The following is a 25369-nucleotide window of genomic DNA, read 5'->3' on the forward strand; positions in this document are numbered from 1 at the left end:
GTGTCCAACGTTGAAAGCATTGGACGCATCGTGTGGTACACTTTGTTTCACACTACAGGTAATGCCGCATTGCGGGATGTTAGACAGTCGCATGGAGATTGGATAGTTGAGGGTAAATGCATCGTGGACGCAGTGAAAAGAAGCCAGTAACCAACTGACTTCCAAGTGGAAATCATACCTGCATCAAAAATTCATTATAGGAGCAAATAGTATGATATAAAATCGTGGGTATATACTTACAATTTGATGTAGTAACAGAACGGAGAGTATGCCAAAAATTGCAATACACGAACAAATTCTACTCATGTCAGTTGAGGCATTGAAATTGATTGTTTGATTTTTTTGTCATGACATGACAAGAAACTTGTCTATTTGGATAGAGTCCTGGTTGTTTACTGCTGATTGAGCTAGATGGTCACCTTCCCCATTTCCTTTTATACCACAATATGATTAGACTGTCATTGCAAACTAGTTTCATTCGAGTCTCCGGCTCTCCGCTGATTTACGTTACCGAGGTTGCCAAACCGTTGCAAGATCAACTGGTTTGCAACGTTTGTTTCAAAACAGTTGCATCGTAAAACAGCTCGACACATTTAGGTCATCCAGTATGACTTTTTTAATAAATAAAACCAAATAAAAATATAGATTTATTTTTGTTATAGATGGAGATTTTACAAAATGCAATTCAATATTTTATCCACATTTGATTATAATTTATATGAGGTACATTTAAAATTGAAAAACACTGAATACTTTTCAAAATAACTACAACGATCAGTTTTTAGTCAACTTTATAACAAATAATAATTATGACAATGAAGAAATTTCATATAAAAAATTGTTATCTTACCACTAGTAATGATTTTTTTTACTCCAAAAGTTTTATAAATATTACACAATACTTTGAGCAATTAGTCCACTCATTAAATCATATATTTATTCGTGCCTCAACAATTCAATGAGATCTTCAAGTCAATAATGGAAATTGTTCAGTTAAGAACGAATAATATTCTATATTGAGATTACAACTGAGAGTAGCACACAAACCACTTATTTTATAGACTGTTCACGCAGATGATTCATAGTCAAATTTTCCATTTAAAGCCATACATGGATGTTTTGACACAACATTGTATCAGAAATGATTCCAGTCATAGCTAAGTGCATTTCTAGCTAATTATTATTGAAAAAATGTTTGGAAAAACTTAACGAGAATAATAGAACATCAAACAACCTAATATCGGGGTTCCGCGCTTCTGGAATTTACTCAATAAATAAACCAAATATGCCGAAAAAGTTGCCACCCAATTTAGAAGAACCCTTCGAAGCTAAAAACTCAGGGTACATTATTTCTAAGCAATCTTTATTCCAGTAAAATCTCAACCACTGTAAGAAGAAAAAAAATTCAATTAGAACCAGGAAAAAGCATTTAAAATGTCAATATTAGCGATACAATCCAAAAAACATTAAAGAAGAATTACCCGATCTAAGTAAGAATGTTGTAAACGCAGCACCATTAACTTAACAAAGAATCAGGACCTACAAAGATTCTGATGATTCGTCACATGAAGAAGATCTCGAATTTAATGAAGATTTTTTTCTGACAGGGATGTCGATGAGGTAAATCCAGCAGAACTGAAGACCGTAGACTTTGTTTTAGTGTATTTTCATACCAAGCTCCACATTTTAAAAAAGTTTATAGGAAAAATAACTGCAACAAAGCCTAATTTTATACTCGCGTATAGCTTTATGCACCAGAAAGCAAGTTACAAAAAAAATTTTCATTTCTTCTGAGATTGAAGACATTACAGATGTCGAGGTAACACAAATATTATCAGAGTATCTATTCATCGCGGCAGATATACTTTTTCAGTTCCTCGGAAAGTTCCTTTTTTATTTAATTCTTATATCTATCTACAGATAGCTTACCAAAGAATGTTTTTTGTTTAATCTTTTCCAAAACTTTTGTACTTTTGTCACATAATAAAACAGTAGTACATATTAAAAAATGCAGTTTTTCTTAATAAAAAAAAACACTACTTTTTCAAAATGCTCGATAATTTTTTATGTCTCAAGACTGAAACACAATTGACATATTTGAGTTTCAACACAATATAGGCCCTGTGAGGGTGACTTGAAAAAAAATTATATATATTTAAGTGTTTCATTTCTGCTTGTTTTATGTAATGGGTATCGTAGTATAGACACAGTCCCAAAATATAACGTTGATTTGGATGATCTAGCTTGAACGGTTTCTTTTTAATAAATGTGTAAACATGTCTCGAGTGACCCAACTTGACAGTACCATTGTTGGTATCTTAAATAAACCGAAAGCCAGTAAGAAATATAAAAAAAATGTATAAATAGAATCATACAAAAGTTTTAAATACGAACTTAAAAAAACATTGTTTCTTTCATGCACGATAAGTAACCTAAGCAAAATAATTTCCCGTATAGAACTAAAACTACTTAACTAACAAAAAACCGTGAACGTTAGCTATAAACTTATCAAAATTATCTCTAAATTTCAATTTAGGCGATCTATCGCATGTCATATCGACGTTCATAACCAAATTATTGAAAGCTGCTGCTAGTCTTTCTGCGGTCATCGGATCAGTCTGCATCTGTATCAAACTCTGCACCAACATTTTATAATCGTCTTGAAAACAACACATCAGAGCGTAAATACAATTACTTGCGTAATAAGTTGAATCAGTATTAATTTGATGTGATAAAGTTAAATCCATGACTGTTTTTAAAAAAGGTCTTATAGCTTGTCCGAAAGGAGTTTCCATTAAACTATGTCTGAACGTATAAGTAGCCATACCTTGTATAAAATCCAAACAGGCTTGTACTATATCAGAACCGAAATTAGTTAAACCAAGTTCTATAGATCTTAATAAAGTATTAAGAAGTTCCGGTGGTAGGTTACATATTTTCTCCGGGTATATATCATTGATTAGTACCAACAATCTGTAATATTGAGCACACAAACTAGGATATTTAAGTAAATCCATGGTCATTAGAGGCATTATGAAATTTAAACCGAATAAAGATATGTCCGAAGCCGTAACGTTTATCTCTTCGTTATTAGTATCTGTACATAAATCGAAACAATCTTTCGATAATATGAATGTCAACAGATCTAAAATGAGAGCTAGATCTTGAAAACTACTTTCTTCCGCGAAAGATTCAGTCGTAAATCTACCTTGGTTACATTTAGCATACGCTTGGACCGTAGCCAACGAACTTTCGTACAACCTTTTGCTATCTAAAGGTGATAAATAGCACAGCATGTACTTAGCACACTGTCCGAAAAGTTCTAGGATAAGTTGGACTATGACTTGATAATTATTGTAGACAGTGATGAAAACTGGTAGTTCGCTCAATATCGGTGCTAAGAAATGAAACAGTGTAGTCGAGCTCGGCATCAAGGAACCTTTCACTATACCTATAAACGCTTCTAGTAAATCAATTACTATTTTTTGTATTTTTTCTTGATGGCATATGCTGGTGAAATCAGCTTGGCTAGTAAGGCTTTTGAAACGTTGTTGTAGAGGCGTTAGGATTAGTTCGTAATATTCGTTCATCGTCGATTGAGCATCTGCTGAAAAGTTTCTTGTATGTAATGCTACTCCCGCTAAAACGAATCCCTTGCAGAGGCCCCTGATTATGTTGGGAGGTAGAGTACCAGGTTCCAATTGTCCAAATAGTTTTATGAGGTTGCGCATACTTTCCGTTTTTACTATTTGGGCAGATCTAAAAAAAATACAAAAAATAAAATTTGACTTAAATAAAGGAATATACAAAAATAATAATCAACTTTGAAATTTTGTATCTGAACAGTATTATCAATAGTTTGAAATATACAGGATGTCACAACTAAAGTGTGTGGTTGAAATTCAAAAAATGTAGGTACATATAAAAAATCACTCAAGCCAAAATATCCAAAATATAGGAGTCATAATTCAAAGAACTGTTCTCAATATATTTAGGTAGGTAGAAAAAAATCAAAACTGTACTATGGGTGCTGTTAAGGAAGATGTAAAAGTTTAAAATGGCAGTACCACAAATTTGAGATGAAAAACCAGAAACAATATTGATACCCTGTATTTAGAAAAATAAATGGAATAGAATGAAAAAATTTAGACTGTTTGTGGTGAAATGTACAATAAAAGACTTCAGTCTCATCCCAATCAACCAAAAAACTAATTTTAATACCTACTACCTGATGTAGACTCAAAAGATTTACCCCGCATGCCATCACTAGCATATTTTAACATACGGATCAGAAGTTTTAGGTAAGAAATGTCCTCTATGTTAGCTGTTATCTTTTAGCCAACTTTGATGTACCTATTTTTCATGCGTGTTTTATGATACTTGCATAAAGTGGACAATTATGAAGGAAAACCACAGGGTTCTAGTCCACAAGTCATTTTTCTGCATTCACCAATTTACTTATTGTTTCACTTAGAAATAGATTGTAAACAAATTTGATAAATAAATAAAACAAAGGTTTACAAATGTACAAAACTAGAAAAACAATATTATAATTATAATAATTAATAAATCAAACATGTAGTCTACTTACTTTTGTTTAACGCAGACTATATCACAGAATAGTTCCACTGTATCTTTCAACAACACTGGTTCAGTTTGGAAATGATACAAATTCGACTGGATTTTTGATAATACATAGCACACAATTAACCTAGCACCGTCTGTATCTTTCCCCAAACATCCTATTAACGTCGGACTCAACTGAAAATAAATAGAATCTATTATGTCTAATGTTTTCTAAACAGTCTAACCTACCTCTTGATAATAATTTTCAACAGGTAATAAATAAGAAAGGCACCATCGTTTTAAGAACCACATAACACTAGATCCCACTTCTGGACTCATAAATTGGCCCAATTTCACCGAAGCTGCGTAATCTTCAATTGTACAAAGCTTCATTATATTGAAAAGTATTCTTACAACATGATCGCATTGTTCAAAGTTTTCTGGAATGGCTACTTTAGATTCTAAAGCGATTATTGCAGCCATCGTAGCATTCAAAGTAGATTCCTGTCTATTATATTGATCTAAAAAACTTTTGTAAGCAAAAAAGTACAAATTACATTTATTATACAAACCTATAGAGTACTGCATTATCTCCGAAGGAATCATAGGAGTTTCCCCATCACTATCCATACAAAGTATGTGACCAGATATGAGAATCGTCCAATGCATATCTTCAAATAGATTGTTTAATGTATCCGCTTCTGCTACGTTCATTGCTCGAATTTGCATCGTTTGTAAATGATTCACAAATTTACTAATACGATCTTCGAGAAGTCTATAAACGAAAAAAAATCATCACAATTTTGATATTATTTGCTTCAAACTACTTACTTATACAAAACTGACAGAGAATGCGCCGGCACAACCCTACCAAACATCCCTATCACCTGTAACTGCTCCTTATATTTAATTCTATCATTATCCTCATCATCTTCTATATCTTCAGTATCATTACCAAGTTTCCTACATCCATCAGGAGGGCACAAATGACATTGTACATATTTATTAAAAACTTGTTTAGCACATTCCTGAAATTTACTTTCTAAATAAGAATGTGTGAATTCTTGTAATAAATTTGTCCAAGCATCTAACATGTTGTCAAAAGCATCGGTGAAAAATCTGTCTTCTTCGCTATTCTACAAGATTAGTATGTTATTATTTATTCTCTATTGTTTATTTTTTTTATTTACCGCTTCCTCTATTGTAGCACCGTCACATAAATGACACGTTATCCTTGTAAATTCATCTAATAAAGTATCTTTCATGTTGTCTGGTAGCTTTGCAATATCGTGTACATAAAATACAATCAATTTCTTTACTATATTTGATATACCTAATGATTCTTTGTTTTTTATAGTTATACTGAAAATAAAATGGCGGTTTATTTACAGTATTTCTTCTAAATAATTTCTAGGAAAGTCTATTTATTTATTTATTTTTGTTCTAGAACTTTTATTTAGTTTTATATAAATAGTCGTAGTGAAAAGAACGAATTAGTAAAAGTAATTGCATAAATTATTCAAGAGATATTTATAAGTGAATTATTATAAGCTAAATATATTGTAGTGTTTAAATAAATTAAGAACATGAGAGAGAGAGTATTTATTAATTTACCCCACGAATAGAAAGAGAGTAAATAAATACTAAAAACACTTTCAATCTGAGTTCACAAACTCACAAAAGCACACGGTCTATTGCTGGTAAAAACGTCTCAATTGTAGGATTAAAAAAGGGACGGGCATTGAATTCAGTTATGATGTGAAAAGTGAGATTAATCTGAGTTTTTATGTAAATGGAAAGCAGTTACAGTATTAAATGTTGAAATCAATTCAGATCTTAGATTTAGAATCATGAAGTGTTAATATCTATTACAATAATATATGCATCTAACACTAGCATTTCTGATGCATGGCGAGACTGACTAAGTGTTTAGTACTTACTTGGATACCAGATTGAAAAATGCCATTAAATATGAATGTAGATATTCCAATCTAGACTCATCTGTAGGTAGAATACCTCCGTTCAAAGATGCCAATTGAACTAAGCAGTTTAAAGAATGATGAGCCAATTGGTCAATGTCTCTTATTTTCCAATAAATCTGAAACATCAATCGAAGCATTTCCGGATTTAACATAATTTCAGACCACGATGAATTCAATTTTAAAGCTGGTGCCGAATCTGCTTCATACAATGACTCATAGATGCCAATCAGTCTTTTGGGTAGTGCACAGGAATTAAGGAAAGTACTCAAAATTATCCTAAATAAATAATATTGCAAAGTTTATTCAAAATGTTATGATTATATAAAAGGATATGAATTGGTGAAACATAGCCCCAAGTGAGAACAGTTTCAGTTATCTTTAACAAATGTCTTGTTAATTCCAACAAGGTATCTGAATATGGTGGATCATTTTTCACTACTTCTGATAAAAGGTATATGCAGAACTGAAAAATTCTCTTCAAATCTGTAGCTTCAAATTGTTTCTTTGCTTTGAAATGAACTTCCCAAGGAAGTCCTACATCTGTTGATTTTACTGTTGTTGCATATTCTTGCATTAGATTTAATATTATATTACAACCTAAAATTTTCTACAACAAATGATAATAATATATAAATACAAATAAGCATACAATTAATTATCATCAAATTGACTCACTTTTTGAGGTTCAGCATTAACAATAAGGTTTTCAACTTCTTTCAATATATTTGCCCTCTCTCTACCTCCATCATCGATACTTGCCCTTTTAACTATAATAGCAATAACTTGCAAAATTCTATCTCTTACAAAAGGCGGTAACGATTTTGTAGTAATATATTGGAACAAGTATTGTCTAATAGAAGTTTTGTCATCATCAAATAAAAATGACCATTCTCTTATAATAGCACTTTTAAGCACTTCTGCTGCTTCAAATAGTACATATTCATTCTGAGATTTTTCTAAAATTTCTCTACAAATACCGTAAGGGGATTTGCTTTTTCTGAAATTTAAAAAAATACTTTCCGCAAGATGTCTTTGTTCGTTGGACACAACGTTCGGAGGCGCCTGAAACATTTTTTTTATACTTTTATCTTCCATTATTTATCAATACTTACCATTATAACTTCGGCAGCTTTTCCCAACTCAGATATAATATTATCATTCATTTTTTTATTTTAATTTACAATTGATATACACACATTAAACTTTTATTCATAACTAGGTTATATTTAGATACGTTATTGCCACCACAACGAGATTTATATAAATAAATAAATAGGTATGACAAGATGGGAAAATGACGGATAGAAGCAATTCTCAAATCGGTAGTAGTTCCAAGGCATCGATAAAAATAGAAGAAGAAATTGAACTTATTTTAGGTTAAAGAAGTATAAAAAATATAATCATAATGATCAAGTAAGTGTAGAAAACAATAATCAAACAATGACTACAATACGTAAAAGTTTGAAGTTTCTGTAAAAATGTTCCGCTTTATTAAATATTTCAAGCCGTCTTCGTATTCAGTAATTAGCTCGTATAAACTTTGTGCACTATTTCTTACATAACATATTTTATTTATTTTTTTTTTAGATTTGCAATCAAAGCAGGAGTTGCTACGGCAGCTGTATACTATATTAACGAGCAAGGCATCTGGAAACCAAGCAATGAAAGTGTTAAAGTCTATCCAAAGATCAAAGAAGTTGCCACTCCTTATGTGGAACAGGTTACCGCACAAATTCCATATGAGGTACGTCTTATTATTCAAAATATTTGTTACATTTTTTTTTGATAAAAATTTTTTAGTTGCCCAAATTGCCTGAAAGTGATGTATTGTCGTCTGTTGTGAAAGAAAGTTGGAATGCTGGTGTCTTGGTTACTTTTAAATTTTTATCTGATCTACCATACACAACTAAAGAATGGACAAATAAGGGCATAGATATGGTGAAGCAAAATGAAGAAATTAAAAAATTTATCGATTCATTTTCGTAATTTGTATAACTGATGATCATTATAATTTATTAAATAATAAAAAATTTTAGTTGTAATTATTATTTTTATTATTTGGATTTATGTAAAATAAAATTGAAATTGTATTAAAAGATCTATTTCACATAGTCTATTAGAAGAGTTGTAAATAATTATTGATTTATAATTAGCAGGAACAAATTATAACATATTTCACTATTCTTGGCATCTACATCATTACTAAAACCGAACTTATTAGTGGTTATAAAATAAATAATTAAATATGTTTAACTAAATAACATTAAAACTAATATCATTAAACAAATAATAATTTCAAACAATTAGTAAATAATTTCATTCGGCAACATAATTTTTTAATTAATATATTATCGAAAACTTCAATAAACAAATAATAAATTTCAAACAATTAGTAAATAATTTCATTCGGCAACATCATTTTTTAATTAATATATTATCGAAAACTTCAAGTAACAAATCATTGTTTTTACATTCTGATTTTTTAAAATCATATATATTTACATTGAATGTGCATGATCCACTATTCCGTTGCAGTGTGGATCGAACCGTAATCATATTTCGCAGCATTTCAATCGATATTCTATTACGCAATCTATTCTTTAGAATGTTATGTATCGATATTTGAAGTTATAAACATATCCCTAAAAATGTCCCATCCCACATTTCTCCCTCTAAGTTTGGAGAAAAACCACTAAGTTGGGCACCCTGCATATGAATACGAACCGTTGAATTTAAGGTACTTTTAATTCAATGATACAACCCGATTAACTTTATCAGTTTTTGAACAACTTTTTGAAATTGATCGAACATTCAGAGCATGATCAGGTTAATCCGATCATAGTTTCCGAAAAGAACTACGTCAATGAAAATAATTAAAGAACGGGACTAAAATGTCTATAAAGGCGGATTCACATCAACGGGCACAGTCAGAGACAGTCAAATTCGCTGCCTCGGGATCTTAATGAGAGTGTTCTTACTGGCGGGCACTACCGTACACTTTCATTGAGATCCAGAGGCAGCGGACTTGACTGTTTCTGACCGTGACCTGATCTGACTGTGCCCGTTGGTGTGAATTTGCCTTAAGCTGTGTGGCGTTATCGTTGGAAAATTAAGTGTCATATTATTACTGTTCTGTGTTTTGAACTGTCAAACTCTGCAACTGTATGTAGTGTGATTAACAATATGACATGTCGTCTTTTTCCGCAACGACAATGTTAACATTTTGATTATAAATAGTTTGAGTTTAATTGAGTGTTTAATCCAAATTTGGTTAACAATTTATTCCGTTTTCGACTTAGGTGAGTAAATATTTTAGTAGTAAAATATGGCAGACGAGGATCCATCACGAGAAGCTCCAGTTCAACGAGCTAGATGTTTTTTCGATGTGTCGATTGGCGGTATTAATAGTGGAAGAGTGGTTTTCGAACTGTTTTCGGATATAGCACCAAAGACTTGTGAAAATTTTAGAGCTTTATGTACAGGTGAAAAAGGTGTGGGTGAAGAAACCCAGAAGCCTCTACATTATAAGGTAAGCAAATACAAAGATATATGTTATTTCGTGAAATATAAGAGAAGTATGCTCTTATAGGATGTTATTTTTCATCGCGTGGTTAAAGATTTTATCATACAAGGAGGAGATTTCTCTAATGGAAATGGCACTGGTGGGGAAAGTATATATGGAGGCACATTTGAAGGTAAATCAAGTTTTTTTATCTAATAATAATTTCTAATAAAATATTTCTTACAGATGAAAATTTCACTCTCAAACATGATCAGCCATTGCTTTTGTCAATGGCGAATCGAGGAAAAGACACTAATGGGTCGCAATTTTTCATGTAAGTATTCGTCATAAGAAAAAACATCAAATATTCGAGAATGTATACTAAGACTTTTCATTGGTTTTACTTAATATTTTAGTAAGGTATTGAAAAAATGTATCAACTGATGGAATTTCTTAGTCTTCTAATTCCAATCAGTACTATTTTTTTATTTCAGCAGTTTTATAACAAATTTTTTATTTATAACTATCAGTTTACCTTTGGTCTTATGGTCTTAGCACTTGAAAATATCATCTCAATAATTGTAAACCTAACTCAATAAAAGCTAAGTAAATGTTACAGAAAGGTATTATTTTGTCATGTATGTAGCTCTACTCCTGTGCACCATAGTACAAGGCTACGCTGATCATATCTTGTCAATTTTTGTGTTATAGTACAACGCAACCGGCGCCCCATCTAGACAAGTAAGTTGATCATCTCCATTGAATTGAGGACTATATACTTTGAATTATATTTTCTTCAAATGTGTATAGTCCTTCTTTGACATTTTTTCTCCAATATGTAATCCTTTCACAGTGTTCATGTGGTTTTTGGAAGGGTTATAAGCGGAGTGGAATTAGTCAGGCAGATAGAGGCTTTACCAGTTGATGCAAATAGCAGGCCCTTACAAGACGCCAAGATTGTGAAGTGTGGGGAGTTGGTGAGACAAGTCAAAGGTAAATATTTTAACAATCACAAATTATTCAAATAACAAGTTTTTTGGTACCTTTGGTGATATTCATACTGAACACACTGTTTACACTATCACTACACCAACATTAAACACTTATACTGTATGACTCGCGTTTTGAATAACCAAGTTATCATCTTCATACTTCAGTGTAATTGTGAGCGTTTCTGTAGTGGTATTAACAGTGTATTTAGTATACAAATACTATTAGTTTTATAATGTTAGGTCACGTACTAATACAACTTCATTTATTAGTCAAGAAAGATAAGAAATCTGAAGAAAAAGATGAGAAGGAAGAAAAGAAATCCAAAAAGAAGCAAAAGAAGGATAAGAGAAAAGAGAAAAAAAATAGGAAACAAGAGTTAGTATGTTTCTATAAGTTTCAGCTTGTAATACTTAATGAAGAATAGTAGTTCATTTGTGATGGGCTGTTTGTTTTTCTAGAAAAGGAGAAAAATCTGATGAAGAAGCAGAGGAAGGTGAAGTATTTGAACCTCATCCCCTAGCAATGGTTTCAAACATAAATCCTGATGATATACCAGAGGTTCCTACAAATAAGTTCTTGATGAGAGGAGACAATCAAAGGGATGATAAAAATGACAATAGAAAAAATAGAAATGGTATATCAAGTTATTTTTTTCTAAATAATACACTCGGCAGCAAAAAAAACTGGACACAATCATATTTTTTGTATTAAGTGTTTGTTTTTGTAGGTAATCTGGTTATTACAAAGAATGTAGGGTCTAAGTTCATTGAATCTATCCCTTCAGCATTTGTAGACCGTTAGATAACACCTTTTATTAACCAAGCCATTAACCAAGTGTCATTAATAGACATGGTTTTGTCAATTTTGATCTGAAATAATGGTTCTTTCAAATGTAGATATAGCCCGGCATGATATCTTGGCAAGAGAAGACCGGACACATTACAGAAACCCTTAGGGTAGCAATGTCTACCATTCACAATGTACTCCGGCGTTTCGGGAAAACTGGTGGCCACAATTGGAGGGCTGATAGATTGAGACACTGATATTTAACAACTGAGGTTTGGGCCATGAACCACATGTGTAAGCTCAAACACCATAAAGCAGAAACTGGGGGAACATAGAATTGTATTAACACTGCTTAGACTGTAGAGCAATTTATTCACAGATTAGACTCGATTAAATAAATCCAAGTTGCTATCCACGAAGAAGGGGATGTTATACTGGTGGAGTACGTTTGAAATTTATTTTTTTTTTCAATGCCTGACAGGGTTAGAGCCCTTTGCTGTAGCAGAGGGAGAAATACTCGCTGTTAGAATGATATAACTTGTCTGAAAACCTAAATGACAGATAAAGTCTTGTTTTTTTTTCTTTATTTTGTATTTTTTTTGTTAATAACAAAAATTATTTTTTGTGGAAGATTTTGTAAAAGAACCTATAAATTAACCAATTCTCAACTTAAATTAAAAATTTATAGTTTATAATATATTTAACAAAATAGAGTGTCCATTTTTTTTGCTTTTAACAATAAATGGAAAAATATCAATCTAATCGGTTTCAGAAGGGAAAGAGAGAAACAATAGAGGAAATAAACGAGATTGGGGATCAAATTTTAATAGGAGAGGGAGAACTATGAAGTCAAAAAGTGGCAGGATAATAAAAGGACGAGGAAAATTTGTAAGTTTAATCACCAGATTAATTATTAAACGTTGAGTTTGTTTTTGTGTGTTTAGAGATTCCGAACGCCTTCACGTAGCCGATCTCGTAGCGGTACGCCGATTCATTGGCGCAAAGAAGAATCTCGTGTCATTAAAATGTCAGATCTCCACAAATTGGAAGCTCAACGTAAGAAACTTAATAATAGAGAAGAAAAATCGTTGGATCGTCGGAGTGGTACCCCTGAAATACCTAATTATCAGAAATCCCTTACGCCTCAAGCTGAATATCCAAAACATTTGAGTGGAAATAAAGATAAAGGTGTAGATTACAACGCATTGGATTACGAAGATCAAAGTGAAGATGAGAATAAGGTAAATTACAGATTAAAAAAATTGGTAATTTAAATGTAATTTTAATATCTATTATTTTAATCAGATTGGTAATAATAATAAAAAAGTGGTACCAAGTTTAGTACAATATCCTTTACCGGGATCTTATGGGAAATTCAAGAGCAAAGAAGATATCCAGAAAGAGATCGAACAAGTGGAACAAGAAGAAATAGAAGCAGAAGCCATAAATAAGAGATCGGATTTCTTAGCAATGGCTTTAGGTAAATATAATATGTCAAATATTCAATTACAATTGTGAAATTTTCATATTTTTCAGGTGTACAAATAAAAACTGGTGAAGATCCGCCTACAGGTGATTTAAATTATAACAACAGACAACAGCAGCAACAACAACGCAACGAGAGACCACAGAAATTTTCTCAAGCTGGAACTGTCAATAAAAATCCGAATAATCGATTTGGCAGAGTTAATCTGCGTTTGATGCAATTAGCTGGACATGAGAATGTCCAAATTCCATCACAGGTGTCCAGCAAGGTAATTGAAGTCTTTTTGTTAAATTATCTTTTTTGATTTTTTGTTGTTATTTTTGTAGGTGGAGGAAAAAAGGGGAAGAAACAAATTTGAAACCGAGAAACCTGTGAACATAAACGAAAGTAAATATGAAAGAAACGGTCGCTTTGTTGAAGTGAAAAGAAGGAATAATAGGGATAGATTCGAAGAAAAAAAGCGAAATGAGATGACTGAAAGGAAAAGAAGAGAGAGCGAAAGACGGAGAAGAGATAAAGAAAGAAGAAGGTGATAAAATTTATTTTAAGTCTTATTATTTATATTGATTATTTTTATTTTTTAGAGATCACACAAAATCTTTAAGAAGATCGAGATCAAGAGACAAAATACGTAGGCGATCAAATTCTCCATCTAGATCTAGAAGATCGAGAAGTAAAGAAAGATCAAAAAGATCGAGAACTGAATCTTCAGAAAAACCAAGATCGAAAAAAGAAGAAGAGAAAGATAAAGATGTTTTTAAAGCAGATAAAGATGCGGAAGAGAAATATAGAAAGTTGCTTATATTACGCAAGAAGATGGCTTTGTTGGAATTGAAGAAAAAAGAAGAAATGGTAAATATGTTCAAGTAAAAAAAATATTGAGTTATTAATGAGTTTTGTTTTTGTAGAGGTTAATGGAAGAGAAGCAAAAAAAAGCAAAAGAAGAAAGCGAAATGTTGGAAAAGGCGAAAAAAGCCAAACGTGAGGCAATAGAAAAGGAAAAATTGTTGAAAACTTACAAAGTACTTCAAGAAATCGATGGAAGAAAGAATAGAAAAATGTCGAGTTCTTCAAGTTCAAGTAGTAGCAGTACAAGTAGTTCCGACAGTGATGTACCCAGGTAGGTATATAGGAGATACAAAGTATATATAAAACTATACATTTATACAAATGGTGCTTCTTACTTAATTTTCTTACACTAAATATACTGAACTCTTCACTAAATTATCCACTAACTAATATAATGTAGTGTTTTTCTTATTTTCTTTATACAATTTCTATTTGTGGGGTGAATTTATAAAAACTGTCTCTTACGTTCTCAATTTATTTAAATACTCTACACTACACTAACTGATAATAATTCACTTTTCACTAATACTAAACTAATTTAAATAATTTATTTAAATTCTTCGATTACATCTATTTCTGTCTTTTCACAACGACTATTTATTATGAACTGAACTAAACTGCACTACAGAAACTCCTCATCTATTATCTCTTTTGTTTATACCTAGCATATTGTGGTCCATTGATTTTTATATGTCTAGGAGTTTCTTAGTAATTTCGGTCTTTAGTGTCCCAAGTGTCGCCTCCATATGTCATGGCTGGTCATAACATTTGAGTCGGGCTCAAGTGTCGCACCCATTGCTATTTGAGAGATTTGCTTCTGTGGATTACTTCTATTATCTGAGTCTTTTGTTATATCCATTCTATTATCTTACGATCCCTTTTTCTTGTACCTAGGACGTTGCGTTTAATTGATCTTTGTGCATCCTGGAGTTTCTTAGTAATTTCGGTCTTGAGTGTCCAATTGTCGCCTCTATCTCATAGCTGATCATAAGCATTTATCGAAGACTCTTTTCTTCAGATAAAGTGATATTCTAGATTTGAATTTTAATGAGTTTCTCCCATATACTAATTTTATTTTATTAATTTCTGATGTACTGATCTGGAGTTGTGTATTATTTGGGTTATTATTAATACGAGTGATTATTTTTTTTTTGTTAGTAGGCTGAACAATTTTTTGTAACGAATTTTACTTAAAAATCCTCTTTTTTGTTAGGAAACGAAGACGTTCTAGGTCTAGGTCAAGAACAAAACGACATAGGCGCTCTTACAGCAGATCGTCTAGAAGTAAATCCAGGGAGAGACAGAAAGAAAAATATTCATCTAGAAGCCATCATTGAGTTTCTTTTAAAATATATCAAGTTTGGCAGGTCATATACATCTCGAAAATCTTGACATTTTTTTTATTTCATTTTTAATTTCTGAAACTATTCATCATATTCATATCGAACACACTATTGACTACTTGTTTTGATAACTTTTCATTTTTGTTAATTGAACTATGAGGTTTTTAAATTTTGGAGAGCCTCTAATGAGAGGTGTACTAAATAAGAAAATTGTCTCTGTGTCATTTTTCTGTAGTGGTTAGTTAAATATAAATGGGCAAATGTTTCCTATCTGATAATTCAAATGGAGTTGTATTTAAATTTCCATTTTTGTTTCGATGTTTTTGTAATGAAATATTTTTAAAAATAAGAATTAATTTTGATAATAATAATTTAATATGTTTATCAAACATGAACATTAATTATTTGTATTTGAATGAATAAAAAATTATGTAGAAATAATATCACACATGAAAAGTCATTGTGTTCATTTTGTTTTAACGAATAAAAAATATATGTATAAAAATGTGTTTTATTTCTTTACACAAAATTAAGGGTGTAAATCACCGATTACCTATACTTAATGACAATGTAATTTGTTCTGATCAAATTGGCGCCGTCTAGTGTTATAAACTTCAGCTACTGATGTCACATCTGTCATAAAATACTGTTGCCAGTACTTATTAGAAAGATAGCCTGAGTCATCCTACTTTGGTTATGTATTTGTACAGGTAAAATATAGAATAGATAAAGTGTCTTCTAATGTAACATATCTACAAGTGGAAGATGCTTCTACTTTATCACTTGCCATCCTTGGGGTCCATGAGGCCCCGGCAGAGCGACTCGACGCAAGTTCCATCTATTCAGCAGCCATGATAACAAGACATCGGCCATGTTGTTGATGCGTTTCCCATAACCAAACTTTTAGTCCTATAACAAAAAACCCTAGAGTTTCTATGACTGATTCGTAATCAATAATTAAGAGAATTTATGTGACTACATGCGAATACTACAAACGACAATTTTGAAAGACCGCTGATTGGGAATAGACCCGCAAATAAAAATATTTTAATTTGGTTTGATTCGTATATGTAATAATTCTATATGGACAGTATCTAAGGAATATAGAATGGCAACGATTTCTCCATCCTCCGAGGTTCTGCGCGTTCTAGAGCATGAGCAGTATACATAAAGTGTCTCGAATGAGAGAGAAAATTAATATTGTCGGTACCGTAGCATAGGGACGTTTTTTCCCATACCAACTGTCCATATAAGAGTATTACATATATGGCTTTGAATAATCTACCGTCTAAACAATAGATAAATTGTAATCTTATCTAGACTTCCGAGAAATATTTGTTAAAAAGCATCATTTGACCATATCTGCATCTCTAATAATTATTTTATACAAGAAAATCTGTTATTATTTTTCATAGCCATGATTATTCTATAAGATAAACGGCAACACCGAATTGTCAGTTGGACAATTTCATTCATTATTTTTTTTTTTAGTTTTACAATTAAAAAACAATTTTAGTTACTTCTTTTTATTTCTGCCTCTGTGTTGCTTGTCTCAGAATGATTCAGATAAGTTTTCATAGATTTTTTAGAATGGAATTTCATCTCTTTCCATTCGTCTTTGTTACGCGCAAGTTCTAATTGCTAAACACGATTTCCCTGCATGTATATAGGGATCGAACCACAGATAAATAAATAAATATATATATATATATATATATATATATAACAATTTAGAACTCCATTTTGTAATAATTTAAACTTACCATAAATAATCATATAATATATATAACGTTGAAAAACAATTGCATTGTGGTCTTCAAGTGGAACATACTCAATATGGCGTCAATTCATGACATAACGTATATAAAGGAATGCAAATATGTTTTTAAGTTTGAAATTACTTACACTTAGACAATATTAAGGACATATACATGGACTCATTTATATTTCTAAAAACTAATAATTCAACTAATAATTGTATTCTTATCATGTCTGGAAAATATGCATATCACAATGGAATGTATAGATATAGATACATTTGCCACCAATTATATTATAAACTTATGTTTAAATGACTAAAAATATTTGAATTTGTAAATATTTTGTTTACTGAATGTGATAGCGTGTGGAAATATATATTTTCAATATAATTACTAATTATTTATATCGTTATAGGTTAGGTGTATAGTCGTGTGAAATAACTCCCTTATTCTAAATGATCATTAACCTAGAGAATTTGATCAGAGCCGTTATAAGTTGTATTTATAACCCAAGTTCAATTACTGAACTTTTTGCTCTAATACAACAATTATTTATAAACTACAATGTTTTCAAAATATACACGTTTATTCAGTTTAAAATGTTATTTTACCAATAAGGCACAATACAAAATATCACTGAATCATTTACAATCATCCTGTAAATAAGAGGCGCCATGGTTTGGTTTATCAATAATTTTATATTAAGAAACAATTTTTGTAATGAATTTGATTGAAATCCACTCAAAAATATCTCATTGTCAACAAAATTATCTAAATAAAGGAGACAGTAAGTCTAAGATTCATCTTAATTTTGTTTACGTTACGAATGTCATAAAAGCGAAAAAAACTTGACCTTCCTCACACCCATTATGTTTTATATTGTGTATTGATAAGCAGTTACAATCAAATTAATTAATTGTATGTGAAATTAATATATATTTTCTTATGTATGTGTTACTAGGCCGCTTCTGCCTAAGTCCTTATATTCTTAGACTTTTATCATAAATTCTGTCAATCAGATTCGCCCAGCGTGATTTTAAAATTTAACAGTATCAGGATCACGGCATTTGCTAATAACAAATTCTTTATGTAAGACTTGCAACTAGGGAAGACGTGGGATTAGAAAAAATAAGAATTCCTGAAAACATATTTTCTTTTCTTAGACAGAGAAAGGTAGAAAATATATTAGAAGAGCGCTTGCGCGAATAAATAACTGAAGATGTGAATGGTTTGCTTATGGAATATAGAAACGGTTAGAGGAACGGCGTTTAGAATTGATCCTCGAATTGCAAGGTTTTACCGATTAAATGAGTTTTATCTACATTTTATATAGGTAGAGCCAAATATAAATACAATTCATATGACAGAAAAGATTGATTTGTATTATTATGATTATTATTAATATAAAACGAATATTTACTACACTGAATTAAGTGATATATGGAATGTAGCTTAGCAGGACCGGCTTAATATATTGCATCTATTTTATTACAGATTTTCTGTCTTCAGATTATATTTTTTCTATGGATATTTTTCGGTGCACCGTGTATTATTGCTTGCTGTATTAGCATATTCGTCATGAGATCATTTCGAAATCGTAAATTAAAATGTACTTATTTTATTAGTTGAAACGTTGAACCCTTATACATGAAAAAGCAAAATTTCTGGAAGAATTTGTGTAAAAAGCAAATTTTACAATATGTTTGTTTGACGTTTCAAAAGGAAAAAATTGAAATTGAACTGCTTATTAAGTATAGTTTGTTATTACTACGTAATATAACCCTGTATAAGTCATTAACCTCTTGGGAGTTAATTACGACAATTAATTTCAATGGAATCAATTAATTCTGTAATAATATTCTATTTTTTGCGCTAATGCGTAATATTTTCTATCGGTTTATAAATGGGTTTCAAATTCCAAACAACGAAATATTTACAAAACCATCAAAAATTTTGTGTCTTCCAAACATTTGTGGATATTAGCAGGTAGTTTCTCTCTCCCACTCGGTATTATCATTTCGGCCGTTCGTTTACTTTCGAGTGCGAGGATTTCACGTGGAACCCAATCGTTAGTCCCGAACGTAGTATACGGAAAACGGAGAATTCATTTCTTTCTAGCCATGCCTAAGCCAACCCGATTTGTGGTGGCATTGAGAATATGAGAATCGACTAGTGAGGTGCCGGCGATATATTTTACTAAATACGTGTTTGTGTGTTTAGAAGTGTGGTGGGTGAAAATAAATTTTAATCAACATTTCCAAATGAATACATATATATGGCGTGGAGAATTCTTCAATTTGGCGCTTTGTTTGCAATAGGATGTACTTTGGAATCTAATTCGGATTCAGGTGAGTCTAGTCATCTTAAAATTCAAGCAGTGAAATATTGAAAACACACATTCGCGTATCAATATGGCGGTGTGTTTTGGTTCTTTTATATATCCCGATGTTTATCTTCGTTTTTATGTTACTTTATACTATTTTTGTATGTAATAACTAGTTTTGACTGTTGTGTTAGTCTCTTGTACGGTTATTTACAAAATTTACATGAAACGTGCTTCCATTTGAGCTGTCAAAACAAAAACACGATATTACATCTTACTGTCACATTTTGAAATAGTTGTTTTGTTTACGTTGCAAGTTAACACAACTTTTATCTTCATAGTTTTTTTTTGTTTTAACGAAATTTTTTAAAAGTGAAACTAGATCGTGGCTATTAAATTAATAGCGGTGACTTTTGGCCTCTTATTTTATTCAATCCAATGACATTTTATTGTTCGAATATTATTTAATTGAACCACCTACTTATTAGATGTGGATAGTCGTATCATTCTTGGAATGTTTTTGTTTTTAAAACGAACATTTTTTTTTGGTCCATATATGATCTAAAGGTTACAAAAACATCTTTATTATTGTACATTACGTAAATATACTTCTTAATTGTTTTAAAATATATTTTATCGCTTGCAATTTTATTTAAATCAATATTTTTTCCCTACTAATGCTATTAATATTTTTTTTCTCTTTACTAGAGATATTAATTATTCTAAAAATAGTTTTTCGATTAAAATTATTTAGTATAGAATAAAGATTCGACTTTAGTATCTTTCTCCAATTCTATTTTGTCTTTATGTGTCATAATTTCAATTTCTGATAAAGGAAAATATCCGTTGCTGCCAAATCAATGAAATATTTTAGTTGTTTGGTATTATTTCTCAAGTTTTTGAGATCAGAACGTAAATTTCAGTCACCTTTTAATGTCTTAAGTGTAATACCACTTTTCAATTGCTTTGGAAAGCATTGTACACACTAAATACTTTTGGATTTATTGATTCCCAGTAATCTGTTGACTATATTTATACGTGGCGTGTCGAAAAGATTCAGTTTAGTTATGGTGCTCAATCTATAAATCATACTCTTAAATAAATATATCTATCTACAATAAATTCGTAGTGTAACAGTCACCGATATTATTTATCACTTCAACGCACCTACTTTTAAAATAAAAAAAAGTGCGAGCATAGTGTGGGTACATTTATATGAAAAAAAAGCAACCAATGAAATGAATCACTTCTGCTATAAAATGGCAACACGCTTTGGTAAATCTACAAGACCAGTGCCGTCAATTTCATTCATTTAGGGACGGCATAAATATATTTATATTTTTAATTAAAATAATAACTAACACTTCAAACAATTATTTTCAACTTTTCAGTCTCTGTAACCAGAAATGTACGTTATTTTTTCTGGTTTTCTGGTTAGTACTAGTGTGAGGGCTGGTACTGCTTTTCGTTAACCGTTTTTTGGCATGTTTGGTCTCAATTCTGACAGATCGCTTTCCACATTTAGTCTTGCTCGATGTTTAGATTTTCTATTAGCCATGGTTGCAAATTCTGACTCGCATAGATAAGTTGATGATAATTGGCTGCTTCCATTGCTATTTCTGGGTGAACGGGAATATATAGCAGCCAGAAATCTTCGAGATCGATGTTTGGAAAATCTACTTTAGCTTTCGAATCACGTGGCAAGTCAATTATTTGTTTTTTAACGTGATTCAGGAGGTATATTTGGAAGCGGTCTCTTATCAATTTAAGTTCCCAGTTTTCTTAACTTGTATCTTGGAAATAAGTTCCAATTTTGTACCTCAGGGACAACAAATGCTCAGATATTAGGTCCTTCATTTCCAATAACCAAGTCTTTTGGAAGACTTTGGGCATCGGCGAGGAGGTTGTTCAATTTTGGAAAAGAAGTCAAAGTCGAAGAAGAGCCATCTTTTCAGCGAAACTCTTAATTGAATCATGGTTCTTCAACGTACTTTTTTGATGTTGTAGCTTTAGGTTCAAAGGATTTGTCATCTGTAAACTTCTTATACAGTTTATCATATGGACTCATCGGGAAGATTTGAACTTCTGATTTCAAGTTGAACAATTACCTTTGGACGACCAACGAACTTCGGTGTCAAAAAGATCTTGATCACTGTTCAGTACTTGACACAACACTCGAGGAAGTCTGGTGTTCAAAGTACCGGATTTGACGTGAGTCACAATTCGATAAATTTATTGAATCCTGATCGGCAACAATAACTTTTTCCTAGGGGATGTCGTAAAATATATCGACTGCTTTAGTTTGTGGCTTCGCCGCACTGCAATGCAAAGAATGGTGATTTATTCAACATTTGCACCAGGACATCAATAGTCCTGTCATCAATCTACGTTTTATTGACAATTTTATTGTAACTGTCTTCACCGAGCATAGTACTATGAGCTCTAAGCAAATAGGGTTTAAGGGTAATTCATCAATTGAGTGGGGTTCTTGTCTTTAGCAATCAACAAGGCAATTTTATGAGCAGCCTCAACGGTCTTTTCATTTTCCATTCGAAAACTTCCACTGGATCATTTAATTTCGAGACAGTTTGGATTTGTGCTTCAACGGGCAAAAATTTGTTTGGTAGACCCTTCAAAAAACACTAGCGAACTCTATAATACACACTGTTTCATCGCTCGAAATGAACTGACACAGACAAAGGCGTTGGAACCATGCATAATCCACTTTTTGATGTACTGGGTTTTCCAATAAGAGGTGTTATTTTGAACAGCCCGCTATTTCGGTAAATGTCACTTTCGAAGCTGTCGTTTTTTGACATTTGACAAGTAGAAACTACGCCATTAATGAAAATGGAACGATACACTCTTCAACAACGCATTGAAATTATTAAAATTCACTATAAAAATGGTGAAAGTTTGGCAGAGACGGTTCGTAAAACTAAAACATTTTTGGGTCGACGTGAAGCACCTTCTCGGACCGCAATACAGAAATTGGTGGAAAAATTTGAGCTGTTGGGACAAGTTAGTGATGTGAAGAATAAAACCCGTGCACGTCGCTCAAGAACAACTGAGAATATTGCTGCTGTAGCCCAAAGTGTCGAATAAAACCCAGGTTTGTCCATTCCTCGTCGTTCTTTGGAATTAGCCATTCCACAAACGTCATTACACCGTATTTTGCATAAAGACTTGGGTCTTAAGGCCTATAAAGTTCAGTTAACTCTTGTGTTAACTCAAGCCGGCCGATCATCGACAACGTCGTGTCTTTGCTGATTGGGTCCTTGGAATGCATGAAAATCATCTTAACTGAAGAGGCCCATTTCCACCATGGTGGTTACGTCAATAAACAAAATTGTCGAATCTGGGGCTCGGAAAACCCAAGAGTTATTGTTGAAAATCCTCTCCATCCTCAACGCGTGACTATTTGGTGCGGTTTATTGTCTGGCGGTGTCATTGGACATTACTTTTTCGAAAATGAGGCTGGAGCAACAGTTACGGTGAATGGATTGCGCTATCGAGAGATGATTAATGATTTTTTATGGCCGGAATTGGATGGTATTGATTTGGACAACGTTTACTTTCAATAACACGGCGCTACGTGCCACACAAGCAACGAAACCATCGATCTTTTACGGGAAAAATTTCTCTCGAAGAGGTGATCACAATTGGCCACCGAGATCTTGTGATTTAACACCTTGCGACTTTTTCCTTTGAAGCCACGTGAAAGATAAGGTCTACGCCAACAGTCCAGCATCGATTCAAGACCTCAAAGATGGAATTCGTGAGGCTATCGAGGACATAGGGCAGCCGCTTTGCAATTTGATTACGGAAAATTTCACGAAAAGGATATGGTCCTGTAAGGGCAGTCGTGGCGGCCATTTGGCTGATGTTGTGTTCCATTATTATTGGCATACCTTCCTCTTTATAATGAAATAAACATCCGATCATTTATCTCAAAAAATGGCATTGGAAAACCCCTTATTAATGCTTCTAAATGTTTTTGATTTTAGGTCTGTTTTAAAACGTTTTTTTTTAATAAATTTAAAACAGAAAATACCTAAAATCGATAACATTTAGAACTTCCTCCTTTTGAAATTTATGGTGATATTCGCAAGCCAGACTATTTCCTAATATTGCGGTTTAAGCTTATTTTATATATTTTGATGTTGGAATCGAGCATCAACACAAACACCGGGCTCCCCATGTGAGCTCTATTATATCTACGGTTCAGTTCGGTTTTTTTGTTGACCAGTGTATTCGGAGTATTTTTACACTACACTGTAGGTACTATGCCCCGGTAATTGTCCGAACTAACTAATCCGAAAGTTTCTGTCAATATTTAGAAACGAAAAAAGATTTTATATTATGATTTATAAAATTGAGTTATTTTTTTGAATACACTGTATTATAATTGTGTGAATGCGATAGTGTTGCAACTAATTCCAATTTTTTTAAAGCACGTACCTGCATCTGGTAATGCCCGCGTTATTTCAATGATACTTTATGAACCTTACCTTGACCTTTTTTTTTTTTCTTTGCCCATATTATACAGAACAACCGCAGAGCAGAAACAGCGAAAACAACACAAGTTGCGCTAAGGAGTTGAAATCTAGATAACACGAGTCATAATATGCCATTGAAAACTTTACATACGAGGCGAAATCGAAAAGTATGTTATAACTTTCAACATCATTAGTGCTTATATCCATAAAATCCATATTGATAGGGTATTTGACAGTGATAGAAAATGATTTATGGCTCATAAATGACTAAAACAGACATTTTTTCGTTCCTGTATTGCTGTACTTGAGCCTGTAAATAAATAGTTTTTCAAGTTGTTTTATTGACAAAGTATTAGTACACCGAGGCACTATACATCACTTATCAGTTTTAAAAGGCGTTTTATAACACTAAACAAAGCCGTTAACTGTTTACAAGTTTACTATGTACTGACGTCAGTGCACTTCCAGATTGATAATAATGGTTCTAGCCGAAAAACTTGATTTCAAATGTAATAGTTTTATGTATAAATTCATTGCAAACTTTTTGGGTGACATTGCTGAAAACATGTCTTTGGTTATTCGAAATTTTCCTTGAAAATGACAAAGTTTTATGAAAATCTACGAGGACTTTTCCAGAAGTACCTGACACAACAAAAAAATCACTAAAATTTTGGTAAAAAATATATTTATTCATCATTAACTGCTGACATCACCTCTTTATTGTTGAAAATCTTTCATCACCGACCCATGTTTTCATGATTGGGAACAGAAAATAATCCAAAGGGGGTAAATAGGTTTCATGAGATAGAAATTCAAATTTTAATTCATTAATTTTGGCCATTACAATAAGGGATGGGTGAGCACTTTCTTCTTAGCCAAATACTGCCGTTTTTGTCTGATTTCTTTGCTGAAACGTTGCAATAAGCATCCCAAAAAACCAATCCCATAACGTTGCCTGTTTCTGGAACGGTTTTTGCCTTCTTTGGAACCTTTTCAGTCCCTTATTTTGTTTCGAGTGTGATGTAATGGACCCACGTTTCCTCCATGGCTCAAAAATTCGGCTTTATTTCTGGAAACATCTGTTTTGAGACAATATTCGATCAGATATCCTATTGGATATTGTAAAACTTTAAAAGCGACATCGACATTATGATTTGAATGAAGTTTTCGTACAAAACGAAACTTCATAGCGGACCCGACCGCGTCATAATCGCTGTCTACGTTTGTTTAATGGCGGGTTTACACCCTACGACAAATTGAACGACAAATCGTCGTTGACA

General features: G+C 32.0%; 4 protein-coding genes across 5 annotated transcripts in view; 3 read left to right on the plus strand and 1 right to left on the minus strand.

Annotated features, from left to right (window-relative positions):
• Positions 1-634: 634 nt before the first annotated feature.
• LOC130448048 (exportin-4-like) lies at positions 635-7823 on the minus strand. Its single transcript, XM_056785211.1, has 10 exons — positions 7661-7823; positions 7224-7610; positions 6882-7155; positions 6507-6789; positions 5757-5928; positions 5398-5702; positions 5139-5341; positions 4816-5087; positions 4592-4761; positions 635-3759 (listed from the first exon to the last, which is right to left on the minus strand). The coding sequence occupies exons 1-10, from the start codon at positions 7709-7711 to the stop codon at positions 2466-2468; spliced, it is 3411 nt and encodes a 1136-aa protein (XP_056641189.1). The 5' UTR covers positions 7712-7823; the 3' UTR covers positions 635-2465.
• LOC130448050 (MICOS complex subunit MIC13 homolog QIL1) lies at positions 7820-8590 on the plus strand. 2 transcript variants are annotated; one of them, XM_056785215.1, is made up of 3 exons: positions 7820-7961; positions 8136-8292; positions 8349-8590. In XM_056785215.1, the coding sequence occupies exons 1-3, from the start codon at positions 7954-7956 to the stop codon at positions 8532-8534; spliced, it is 351 nt and encodes a 116-aa protein (XP_056641193.1). In that variant the 5' UTR covers positions 7820-7953; the 3' UTR covers positions 8535-8590. The 2 variants fall into 2 exon arrangements, with proteins under 2 accessions (XP_056641193.1, XP_056641192.1); XM_056785214.1 differs by having other exon boundaries at positions 7947-8079.
• A 1092-nt stretch (positions 8591-9682) lies between these two features.
• Positions 9683-16012, plus strand: LOC130448049 (peptidyl-prolyl cis-trans isomerase G). The gene is made up of 15 exons (XM_056785213.1): positions 9683-10077; positions 10138-10243; positions 10297-10384; positions 10762-10791; positions 10904-11043; positions 11313-11418; positions 11502-11677; positions 12602-12717; positions 12774-13070; positions 13135-13309; positions 13366-13583; positions 13642-13844; positions 13900-14167; positions 14224-14435; positions 15378-16012. The coding sequence occupies exons 1-15, from the start codon at positions 9874-9876 to the stop codon at positions 15499-15501; spliced, it is 2463 nt and encodes an 820-aa protein (XP_056641191.1). The 5' UTR covers positions 9683-9873; the 3' UTR covers positions 15502-16012.
• A 3160-nt stretch (positions 16013-19172) lies between these two features.
• The window catches only part of LOC130448051 (immunoglobulin superfamily DCC subclass member 3-like), an 88384-nt gene continuing 82187 nt past the window's right edge, over positions 19173-25369 (plus strand). The window contains exon 1 of the mRNA XM_056785216.1: positions 19173-19615. Within this exon, the coding sequence (XP_056641194.1) occupies positions 19543-19615 (73 nt within the window). The 5' untranslated portion in view covers positions 19173-19542. The remainder of the gene's footprint in view (positions 19616-25369) is intronic.

The sequence above is a fragment of the Diorhabda sublineata genome, chromosome 8, assembly GCF_026230105.1.
Source record: "Diorhabda sublineata isolate icDioSubl1.1 chromosome 8, icDioSubl1.1, whole genome shotgun sequence".
Lineage (NCBI taxonomy): Eukaryota > Metazoa > Arthropoda > Insecta > Coleoptera > Chrysomelidae > Diorhabda > Diorhabda sublineata.